Below are 12,452 nucleotides of genomic sequence, written 5' to 3' on the forward strand. Positions count from 1 at the left end.
GCAGGTCAATAAAATATGAGTGCTTCAACTTTACGTCTATGAGAGTTTTTTCCACCATATATGTTTTTCTTTATAAAATTACTCTTTCAGCCCTGTGCCTTGTCTATGGCTCTTAGTATGAAAAAGGGAATAGTACACTTTCATAGCACAAGCACTTGGGATATTGTTTCCAGGAGACATTTAGCCTCTAGATAACTGTATTGCTGATATATCTTAAGTAGTTAGTTTGGCAGTCTATCACACAAAGAATGCATGGGAGAAGGAAGTAGAAATAATAAAATGCTGCTGGTATGAAAAGTGCAGCCTGAGATTTAAATAGAAAGTGAGGTCATATCCAAGAGGTTGGAAGTAGGTAGAAATTTCCTAACAAAGAGTGTCATGGTCTCTGTCATGGCCAGGGTGGCTCTACATAACCTCTTCCTTGACTTGCAAAAAAGGATCAAACTGTGTACAGTGGCTCAGCTTTTCACAGAAATGAGTCTTGACTTAAAAGAGGAAAGGAGACTGAAACACGTGTTCCAAAGGAGTCACCTGTAACATATCCCAAAACAATGCTCTCCCTGTGCCAGAATCTTTCCCTAGTAGACCTCTATTAGTGAAGATCTGTTGCCTTTACCTTTTATCTCTTTCCCTGTGCCAGGCTGTGTAACCCAGTGTTAAGAGGTAGCCATGCTCTGCAGTAGTAGGACCATGTGACCTGCTGGGATCCTTTCCAAACCAAATTATTCCTTGATTCTGTGAAACTGTTTGGAAACACGGGTGACAGTTCTGGGTCTGACATGTGGCCCCCTATTCTGACAGCTCCATGTTCCCAAAAACCTGCCGGTGGCTGGGCTGGCAGAGGGCAGCAGAAAGGCTCCAAAATGAGCTGCTTGGACTTTGAGGAGTGTGGCTGGTGGAACTGCAAGGACTTCAGAACCCCTGCTGTTCTGAACTGTGGGAGCTGAAAGCCAGCTGTGGGACTATTTGAAGGTACAAGCACATGTGAATTAGCAGGAAGAGCTTTTGTCTTGGTCAGTGTGTAAAAGAAGCTCTGGACAGTAAGATTTAAACTCTGCTCTAGATGGGAAGCAGGATGTTGCCTGAGACTTGATCTCCGGGAAGAACCTGCAGAACACCATCCTAGCTGCTCAGGATCCTCTGTTGAGAATGTCCTGACTCATGTTGGCCAGCTGGGTTAACAAGGAGCAGCCCTGCACATAAGCATGTGTGGAAAAGTAATTTCAAATATAATGAGGTTGGCAAGAGGGAGTCAGTAAGTTCAAATAAAAGGATGGTGTGATGAAATCAGTAGTGCTGCAAGTTTTTAAGTGGGAAAAATATAGTTGAAGATGTTACGAGTTGCTGCTCCCCAAAGACACTGATTTGTTCCTTATTGCTACTCTTTGAAGCAGGCAACACTGAGTGGATGAAATTTTTGGGGAGTAAGCCAGAAAGTGGTCAAGGATGGATCAAGTGTGGTGATGCAGAGAAGATCATAAAATGGCACTGTGAGACTCTGGTTTTTCACCAGCTCCATGTGATTCATTTGCTGGCTCAACAGGTCACATTGATCTTCATGTGTCACAACCACAAACCTCAGCTAGTCATTCTCTGACTTGAGCATTATCAACAGGATTGCAGTTTTGCAATGGCATCTTAATTTCTCAATTGTCTTCATATGAGAGCCAAAATCTATGCTGTTCATCACTTACATTAGCTCTGCAAAGCAAACAAAAATGAGGAAAAATGTAAATAAACTAATAAGAGCAGATAATAGATGTGTCCTAGTTCTAGTTCTTTTGCTGGCTAAAATTACTATTTTTGGAATGAATAGCAGGCTTGAAGCAGAAAATTCTGTGCTGGCTCAGCAAAGTCTCCTAATAGTTGCCACCAGTTAGAGATGGAAACACCTCCTTACCATATAGGAAAATGGTGTTTTTTCTACTGTTGACATGCCAACTCTCAAAGCATGCCAACATCTCAAGAACCAAATGCTTGCTTTAGCTGCCTGTGGTACTTGGACTGGTCTGTCCAGCAAAATGTTTGTCTCTTCCTGAAAAATAGAGGCAATTGCCTCTGTGGATGAGTTTTAAAGGTGCTTTTTAGAGCCTTTTGTGGAAATCCTGATATCCATGGAAGTAAGGGTAGCAGTGCATCTTATGCTGAGTTGTATTATCTGAATTGTGCCCTCACGTGATCCAAAGTTGGTGTGACTTCTTAGGAGAAAAGAAGCGACAAGGGGTCTTTCCTGTTGAGCCTCAGATGGCAGGAGGTTGTTCTGCTTTTAGAAGTTATGTTGCTTCTGTAATTTGAGTGCTTAGGTGAGAGACTTGTGTTGGGGAGGTGTGGCTCCAACCAGGGTGCTGTGTGGTGAGGAAGTGCTGGTTCTCCTCCAGATCCCCAAATACACTGAAAACTTAATGCAGGACTCTTCTGCATTGAAGCTACTGCCTCACATCACTTGTTCAATGAGGTGGTTCAACATTTGAAATGCACTTGGTATTTTGCAAGTGTGGTGGCTCCATAGAAATTTGTGAGAAGGGTGGCCGTGGTGGACTCACATAAATAAGAATAGTGCAGTTCAGCCAGTGCTGGGATCCACAAATTTGCATCCCTGTCACCTACTGGTGGGGTTCTGTTGGGCTTTAGTGGGTTGGTGTTTTCTTATTTGCAAGTTGGTACTTCCAAAATTATTTTTTTCAACACAGCTTTCACTATAAGCCTACCCACATTTTCGTTTCCTTGAAATAAACTTCAAGTGAAAGAAAGTGAAAATAAAAACTTTGTTACAGTGGTTGTAAATAATTTAAGAAATTAATCAATTGAATTAACTTAAGAAACATTTTTTTTGTTCCTTAAATTCCATAGTGTTCTTTGAACTCACAGGTTGCTCCAAAACCTATTAGAGGATGTACAAACCCACAGCCTGTAAAATACTTTTGTTTTCTTGTGTTTTATACTTTTTACCAGCCATGTTTTCAGACTAGCAGGAAAACACAGACTTCTGAGAAGTGGTGCACCATGTGGGGAACTGAGACCTCACAGCATAGACCTTTTCCATGTTAGGTGTCTTGAGGACTTGCTGGGTGATTTGCTACAGCTGATTTGGCTCTGCTTCTGGACTACTTTCTATTCCAGGAAGAAGTTTTACAGGAATGCTGATCTTCCATAAAGCACATGGCTAATTATGAAGAAATCATTTTAGATAGGAATCTTGCAGGAACATATTGTAATTATCACTTAGATCTAAATGAATCCAAGCAGTCTTTTCTCAAATTATGATGTTCCCTTTATGAATGCTTTTCCTCCACTTGGCATTCAGCCCCGTAATACAGTGATATTGTGTACAATGTGGAACAAATGTCATCTCTTCTTCTAAGAGAATGCCTGGCTCCCAAACTGTGGTAACTTTTAGTGGAAAAGGAGAAGGATAATGAGACAGCAACGCTCACTAGATGCTAAAACAGTGTAACTCATGGTTTTGGAGATATGGGGATTTTCTTCTGAATGGTCCTTTGTTTTTTGGTGATCCTTAGATGTCTTTTAACCTCCTTATGTATTTTAGAGTTTCCAAAGACCATAACTTGTACTTTTCAAATGCTTGCAGATCATCGAGTAAAACATTTACAAAAGATACTGACAAAGCATCTTAAAAGTGTGTCTGTTTAATTTTAGGACAAGGAAACCTGCATGGGTGTCAACAATCAAAGTTACATATGTGAAACGGGCCACTGTTGTGGACAATCCCAGTGTTGCAACTACTACTATGAACTCTGGTGTAAGTCCTTCCATTTTGTATGGCTTCCCTTCCTAACCTGCATGGCTCTTGTACCACACTACAGGTCTGGCTTGTGTCCCCTGGGGTTTTGTATTCAGCCCTTGTTGTGCATTGCCATTGCATTTCACTGCAGCACAACCCAGAGCTGATGTGATATGACAAGGGAATAGGGTTGTCACAGTGGGTGCTTTCTCAGGAGTAAGGGGTCATCTTGGCCACTGTTGTTTGCTCTTCTCACTGATTTGGGTACTCAAGATGACATTATACAGGAGTAAGGAAACCAGCTTGAGGGAGAAATGCCATATACACAACATTAGAGCCTGACACACTGAAACAGGGAATTAATTCACTGTCTTTTATCTATTGGTTTTGTTCTTTGCGAGCACAACAAGTTTAAATTTTTAAAGATGTTCTTTCAAGGAGGAGGGCCAGTGTGCTTATTCTCTTCAGGACTATTCAGAGTCCTTGTGGAGAGAGAGTCTTGGGTAAATCCTGTGGGTTTGCAGTGGCTGAATGTTGTACTGGGAGGATCACACATTGCCCATTGCAACCCTTCTTATCTCCTTTTTCCCAAAATGTGAGATTTAAAAATAGCGAAGTTTCCAGCAAATGGCTGAGCGACTGTACCTGCTGAGTTCCCTTAGATGGCAGCAGGCAAGTCAAAGCAGGTGGTCAGCAAAACTTGATTAAGATACATGGAAAAATGGGAAGTTGAAAGCATAAGAAAGTGATAAATGCTGAGTTTTAAAGGAAGACTTAAGCTTGTTCAGTCTGATGGTGTCTTCTTTCTCTAGGAGGGACACCAAAGGTTGAACATTGATGTTGTGCTGTTGTACTGCCCTGAGCCTAGGCTGGGAGGGCATCTCTGCTCCTGGAATTTGGAAATGTGGTGCTCTGAACATTGTACCCCTATATTAGAGACTGGAGATACTTTCTTACCACACCCAATGGTATCTTCTAGTTTTTATGCAACTATGATTTCTACTTAATCCCTCTGTTGTGCCCACAGTTTCACTTTCCCAAAGGAGCTGTGTGTGGAAATGTGTTACACATACAAAGATTGTCACTTAACCTGGATCCAAGGACAGGAATAGCTGACGCTTCATCCTTTAGTCTAGAAACATGCTTTTACTTCTCAAATTAGCCAGTGAAGTATGGGGGATGTGGTTGTACACTGAACAGGACTCTATAGGAAGCATCTTCAAGACACTGATCAGACTCCAGTGGCTGCTATGTCGATACTAATGGCAGGATTTTAATGTATTGCAGACCTTTTACAGCAGACTTATTTTCCAAAATGTCCAAACAGTTCAGTGAACAATTCAGGTTAGGGAGCCATGGGGCAGCTCCAGGGACTGTAGGAGGCTGAGAAACAGGCATGACTATATTGGAGCCTTGGAGTGCCTGGATCAGATTGTAGCAGTCAGCAACGCAGGCCAGACAGATGGCAGGAATTTTTTCAGGCTAGAGGGGGATGCATGGACAGGGCAGCGTGGGGAAGGTCAAACCTGGTTTTGCATTTGTGTGGGTGGGAATCTAGAAGAAGCTGCATGTGTGCAAAGGCTCACAGGCTCCTTAGCAAGCAGGATCTAAATTGAGCAGCAGTGTGGAGTGCAGCTGCACACTGGAGCTGGTGGCACGGTCACCATGTTTCTCCCATGGACATCTTGAAAGAGAGGCTTGGTTGGATTGCATACAAACAGTCTGGTCCAAGCAATAGCCCCCTGCCATTTTAATGGGATGGTTTAGCTGTCTTTGTGCTCTCAGTATGGCACAGACTTTTATACTTGGCAGTGCCTGGCTGCATCATAAAAGTTCTTGGAAGACAAAACCAGATTTTGTTAGAAGGAGGCAGAATGTTAAAGGCTTCTTTTTAGAGCAGACTCACAGGTCACAGTGAGATCATGGAATAAACATGTTGGTCACACACACTGCTGGATGGTTCCTCGGGGGAGATAGGTTTCTGTGTGTTCACATTTCTTCTGCCTCACAGGGAGCATTGTGTACCACACCAAAATGAGGGGAGTAATTAAAACATGAGACCTTTTTTCTAGGCTTTTTACAAATTCAGGCAAACATCCAACACTGATATAAAATCAGTTAATGTTTTCAAAGCTTGTTTTGCCATTATGAACGGTAGGAAGAAAGTTTCCTTTGGATGGGAGGGGGTCATAGAGGGAGCATGTCCTTTAAACCCATATTCTAGGGCTTGTGAGCTTAGCTGCTGCTCAGCAGTTGTGGAGCATCTTTGATAGGTACATATGCTGAGGCACTCTGAAGGCCTTCAAGGTGAAAAGTGGTCATGGTAAATATAAGTAGTCTTAATATGAGCAGTGAAGAGCAACAGCTTTACATGCTTAGGAATAGATCAGCTTTTTAAAAGTTAATAATAACTTGCGGTTAATGAGCAGTTAACATAGCAGCACCTTTTAAGTATGGCTTCGTGGTTGTTCTGTTTTGATTTTAACCAGCATATGCATGTACTGAAGTAGCTTTTGAGAAGCTTTTGCTTCTCTTGACCTTCTCAGACCACCAGTGTCTGTTTCAGACTTTTGTGTGCCTGAAAATAGACCTTCTTGATAGTTGTGTTGAATTAAATCCTGGATTTATCTGCCACCACAGCTTTGTGGGAAGAAGAAGCAGAGGAGGGTGGCATTTGAAATGGAAAGGAAAACTAGTTGGTCTTTGCTGGACATGTGTTCTGAAACATGATCCTGTTTTGTGGCCACTTGGAATTTTTCGTGTAAAAAGGACCTTTTTCCCTGTTACAGAATTTGAGGGAAGTTTGTCTTTGAAAATGGCTGATCTCAGCAATTCTAGGCAGCAAGTAAGATTGTGGTAATTTTAAACCAGTCCTTGACGGTAGTGGAATAGGATGTAAAACCAAAGTATTATTTTGTTAATGGGTGGAGTGGAGGAATGGAGAATATGATATGCCAAGCAGGTGGACAGCCTATGTTTAAAATTAGATAACAGCCCAGTTCAGATTCCCCACCCACCTCTTTAAAAAAATAAAAAATAAAAACAGTGCTGTGTTGCCAAATAATAAAACTATATTCACATTTATAGATATCGGTCTAATGACTATGTAAAGGTCTAATTAGTTCTTAAGCTTGGTAGCTGGTATCCTGGTGAGGCAAAAGCTGCGTTATGTCTTTTTATTTTCTTCGAACATAATAATAAAAAATAAAAGGAAAAACGTACTTTACTGTTGCATTTCCTCACATAGGAAAAGATGTTTGAGTGGTGGGTGAGCTGGGTCAGCATTTTCATTGAACAATTTAGCTGGACTCCCCAGAGAACTCATGGTCCCCAAGGGGAAGAATGGCAGCAGCCACTGGATTTTGCTTTCTAGCAGTTTTTATTCAGGTATCTATGATGTGATTGTGATTTGCTGGAGTTTTCCAATGTTGGCCTTTTTCCAGGCCTGACAAGTGTCTTACTGCTTAGACATTCCAAAATACCACTTTTCAAAATACAGGAGAGAAGGTAATCGAGGAATGCAGTTCCTGTGTTTTGCAGGCTAAGAAGTAAGGCTCAGAGGTTCTGGATTTTGCCAGGTTTGAGAGTATAATGTGGACTGAACACTAAATCCAGGTCTGCTGACATCCATCCTTGTGCCTCTCCTTGCCTTTGGAATCATTAAATGATTCCAGAGGCTCTAAACACAGCAAGCAAAGCTGTAGAAAGTACATTTCATTGTGTGGTTGGAAAAGTAGTACACTATGCTTCAGGAATCATGGAGCATGGAAACAGGCAGCTGCTCACTGCTTGCAAAAAGTTGTAGGATTTAGAAGTTGGAGGACTTAGCTGGTCTTGGGTCATGTAGGTACTGCACAGCAACCCAGCACTGGTAATGCGTGAGCGTTCATATATTGCTTGTGCCTGTTTTGTTTCTGTGTCTTTTTTTAGCAGTGATACTGAGCCCCTCTGTTTCTGAAAGAAAGAAAGAGAAGAAAAAAGATCTTGACTGTTTTGGTCCTAGTGGAAGAATTGTACGGGAAAAATGTTCTGTTTGCAAGCAGCACAGTCAATGTTTTTGCTGATTTTGAACATTCTGCTCATCTCTGCACGCTTCCCCTTGGAATCGCTAGACAGCTCTTTTCCCAAAAAGCATGCTGCCAGGAAATTCTGGCAAGGATCCGCTTAGCTGCTGAAACTAAAGCAACTGCTGTACCACGTACATATTCCAGGAGGTCAGCTTTATAATAGGAATTCATGTCCAAGAGTTTGCTGCAGTCTCCAAAACACTCAGTCAAACAATGCACCACAGTCCCATGTTTTCGTCCTTACCCCATGTTGTCTTATCCCACAACCTTTTTCAAAGAAAGATTTTTGCCCCTCCTTGCCTTTCACCCAGCCTTCTACATGGTTGTACTTGCTTCTCTTTCCTCGGTGTCTCAGACTTCCCCTTGGGCTGTTCTTCCTCAGCTGTGCTGCAGCAATAACCCTGCCATGACAAAGCCTCACCAACAGTATAGGGCAAACAACAGATGTCACAACCGTGCAGAAACTCTTTATAATAAATAGGGTCACTGAGGGAGTTATTTCCTGATTTACTTGGACTTCTTGTAGCCTAATCCAGACAGCCAAATCACCTTAAGTTTGTTTTGGTCTGGCTCAGTAAAATTCTCAGATCCAAAGCAGAAGGCAAGCTGTCTGGCATTGCCTGGCTATGCAGATACTGACTTTTGCCCTATGTGGCTGCTTCCACCTGTGCTGTGCTAAACAGCCTGGAAAAAAGGCAAGAGGACTCCTAGTGTTGTTTCACCCTCTGCCCTACATACCTCCAACCCAGCTTGTCACCAAGTACCTAGATCTCTTGTTCCCAGATGTTCAGGACATGGTCTCAGCTGGATGTTCCACTCTGGTCTTTGTTAGACTATTGTTCAACATGCATTTTACCAACATAGATCTCTTGGGAAGGACTGGACTTAAAAATATGTCATCTGGAGCATGGGAGCAATTGCCCTTGAAAGGCTCCCTCCCTAGGAGAGAGGCATAAAAGCAGTGTCTGCAGATTTACTGCCTCACGTTGACTCTCATTGCACGATGGGCAAAGGATTTTTCTGAAACTTGTGTTTTTTCATGTTATCTCGTTGCAGTGGGTGTACCATATGGGCACTATTCTGAAAACTAGAAACCAGTTGCAGTTAACATGTATCTCCTTTTGTTACCAGTTTGGGAGCAAACAAGCAGGAGTTGGAGATGTCTTCAGCTTTTTTCTTTTGCCACTGTACTCTACAAATATTCAGTAACTTTTTCCTGCAGTGAGGTCAGGCTGGGACTGCAGTTCCAATGACTTAAACTAACATAAAACTGTCACTGAAAGTCACAGTCTTTCTCTTGCTGCTGCTGCTGTGTTTGCCAAACGAGTTTCAACCTGCTCTGGTTCCCTCAAACCAGTTCAAACCACAGTTGCGCACAACTTTGTGCCGGCGCAAGAAGAGGTGGAGGAAGCAGCAGGAGGTATGGTTGGGACAGGCAGGAGAGGATCACGTCATTCAGCGGCTTCTTTTATTCCTTCTTAAAATGTTCATGGGCCTAAGGCCTGGATCCTTCATCTGGCATTCTTGAGCAGCAGGGTTGGCTCGTACAGGCTCATGCCTGCAGTGGCAGGAGATGATGTGACCCCTCTGCCAAAGGACACGATTAAACTCCAGCACATCCAGGTTGTAGTACCAAGTAAATTTCTCTTCCCTTTTTTGATTATAGTGTTGGCCCTGTGAAGACAATTTTTTTCCAGCCATGACTGACTGTGAGGCCACCATTTGGGACATTTCTTAGTCAATGAGATTGTCCCACTTCTCCTTCTGTTCAGAACCAGCTCTCATGGAGCCAAAGCTATTACCCAGATGCTTGTCGGGCAGACACAAAGGCACTTCGCAGTATGTTTTGGCTTGCTTTTAGGGGATTTCCTGCCAACAGAGCCATGGCATTTGCCCAAGTTTACCATGAACTTAAGGGCAAATTTCTCTGTTCATACCCTTGGAACGCTCCAGAAAACATTTTCCATTTTGCACAGGATAAAAGGAGCTTCCCTCAACGGCATTGCTGATGGCAACATCCCAGGCAGCAAATACAGTACAGCATCAAAGCAAACATTGCTCCCTCCTTTTTCATGAGGAAGGAGTGCTCTGGTTATTAAACTGTTTTATTCTTATTTTAAAGTTTGATCAGAACTATGGTTAGTGTCTAGAAGTGGTTTTCTTGAAGCATTAAGCATGTTCTTTCACAGCTGGTAGGAACTCTGGTGTATCACCATGTGATGGGACTCCCTTTCCCAAGAATGCTGTAGATGTAGCAGCAGCCTTCTCTTTGTTCAGTATTTCCTCTGGTTGTGAGAGATGGCTTTCACAGGACCTGATTCCATTCCCAGGTGTTTTTGCAGCTTCCATTCTGACTTCCTGAGCTTCGTGCTCATGTCAGGCTTACAGATTGGTGCTGATTCTTTTACTTTCATTAAAGGTTTTGGTGCTCTGGCAGGGAAATCTTTTGGCAATAATCAGCTCCTTGGCTGTGTCTGTTTCACCTTTGCTTCCATCACTATCCACCTGTAGGCATCACCAGTGAATTTAACAAAAAAATATAGTTATGTTTCTCAAGACTCAGTTGTTTTTGGGCTGGAGAGTGTTGCAGCTTCTGACTCTTCCATGAACCAAGAGCAAGACTGAAGTTGCCTTCAAGTCGAATGGTCTCCTGGTGCCTGTTTCACTCCAGACTGGTACTTTACTTCTGCTCTGGTTGTCCATCAGAAGTTGTATTTCCAAAGTCACTGTTTGTTTTTTATCTGTCATGTTGTCCTAAGATTGCCACAAACTTTTGTTCCCAGTGGTCACTGCCAGGTGGCTGTGGAAAATACTCTCAAATCAGACATTTAATGGCAAATTTGGCTCAAAATGTGTCTCCCAATCATTTTTCCTTTTCCAGTGAGTGCAGCAGTAACTCAACACAATGCTGGTATGAAAAACAGCTCATACCCATTTGGGAAGAAAAAATCTTGAAGAGCAAGAGAAAGGCATTTGGCAACAGTGAAGGCTTTGGGGGACATTGAACACAACCAGAAGCTCAGTTTTACTTGGCTTTTAGAGGCTTTTTAATGCCAAACTTTAGTTGCCTCCATACATCTTATCCATTTTCATCACAAGGCAGAATTGGTACCTGTTTTTACCCTGAAGGAGGTGTTAGTGTATGCTGCTGCTGTGCTTGGCCCCTGCGTTTCCTGCTCATGTTGTGTTGTCTTTGGGTGAATTTGCAATTCCCCTCCTGCCAAATGAGCTGCTGGCTGCACGGGCCAGTGGTCTGCTCAGCTTACCTCCCTGCTGCTGGTTTGAAGCCAAGCCTCACCAGGTGTACAAATGCACAGCTCAGTCATGAACATCTTCACTGTTCACTCCATACTTTTAGACATAATATTTACAATTGCACTTGGCCTCGGAGCATAGCTTTATTCCAAATAAATGACCATACTGTATATTTTCTAGGCTTTTGCAATTTTCTGTTCTGCAGCCAAAACTGCAGCTGTGCCCCAACTCCTGGCAAAGGAGTGTTGTAGAGCCTTTTATGGAGTCCCTGAGCTCCCAGCACAGTACTGGGCTTGCAACCAGAGCTGCACCCAGTCCTTCTCCCAGCACTGGCACTTCTGCCCAAGTGACAGCCAGGGAGCCCCTCGTGTGCCTCAGCTCCCATGGGTGTCTCATGCTATTGCTTCCGATGCACTGGGGCTTTCCAGCCCTGCAGGGCAGATGTGCTCTTGGGTGCCAGGGTGGGGACACAGCCATTAGAGAGGATGCCAGAAGCCAGGCCAGTGTATGACTCTGGTGGGTACATGCTGCTGATCTCCTGTGATCATCCAGGCACGTCCTCCAGGCTCGTGCTGAGTCCTCCATCCAGGCTTATGCTGAGTCAGGAGTTGAGTAATTCCTAGAAGCTCTAGGAAGTGTCAGTGGTTAATGAAACCAGGCAATAATGTGGTATTAGTGGGTTCTTTTTCTGGAAGTTCTCATGAAAAACAACAGATCTCATCTGCTCACATTTGCGAGCGTGCACAGACCCTTTGCAGGAGAATGAAGGTGTTGTTCCTGGCACCGAGGCCAAATTGCAATGCACTAAATTATGGTGTGTTTACTTCAATGCCACCTGCGGTTTCAGTAGGCTCCAACATTAATTTATTATCCTAAGCTGTTGTGTGTTGTTGCTGTGTGTTAACAGAATTGCCACACCTCTTTGCAGGAATGGCTGAGCTTACTCTGACCCCTACTCTGAGCTTGTGCATCAGTTTGTGTGCAAAGCACTTTGGGACTTTTTTTTGGAATGGGTAGAGGAGTTTTCTAAAGAAATACTTTTTTAATCTTCTGGATGCAGGCTTGGGTGGGAGCAGTTATTCCCTGCAGAAATATTTGGCTGCTGGAGCTGAGATTGCTTAACAGTGGCAGTTCTCCAGGACATCTTAACTAATTAAGTGCTGCTTGCTACCATTGTATCTATATTCTTTGGGAAAGGACTTGATCAAATGTGTTAAAAAGCATCATCTGTTTTCATAACTGTAGCTAAAATCCCTGGATAGCTGGGTGTAATTTTCCATTGTTATTGAACTCATGATCATGGAGTGCTCTTTGAAAATAAGGAGTACTTAGAAGATGAACTGCAGGCCTGCCTCAGTGCATGGTGGCATGCTGTGCCAATGACCTGG

At 43.2% G+C, this 12,452-nt stretch overlaps 1 protein-coding gene across 4 annotated transcripts in view; it reads left to right on the forward strand.

Moving 5' to 3' along the window:
* Window positions 1–12,452, forward strand: part of WBP1L (WW domain binding protein 1 like) — a 59,311-nt gene that overhangs the window by 40,962 nt on the left and 5,897 nt on the right. For 3 of the 4 annotated variants that reach the window (XM_036386173.2, XM_054515667.1, XM_036386174.2), the window contains exon 2: window positions 3,658–3,760. The exons of the other annotated variant lie outside the window; for it this stretch is intronic. In XM_036386173.2, coding sequence (XP_036242066.1) covers window positions 3,658–3,760 — 103 coding nt within the window. The remainder of the gene's footprint in view (window positions 1–3,657; window positions 3,761–12,452) is intronic. 4 annotated transcript variants of the gene reach the window in all.

The sequence above is a fragment of the Molothrus ater genome, chromosome 8, assembly GCF_012460135.2.
Source record: "Molothrus ater isolate BHLD 08-10-18 breed brown headed cowbird chromosome 8, BPBGC_Mater_1.1, whole genome shotgun sequence".
Taxonomy (NCBI): domain Eukaryota; kingdom Metazoa; phylum Chordata; class Aves; order Passeriformes; family Icteridae; genus Molothrus; species Molothrus ater.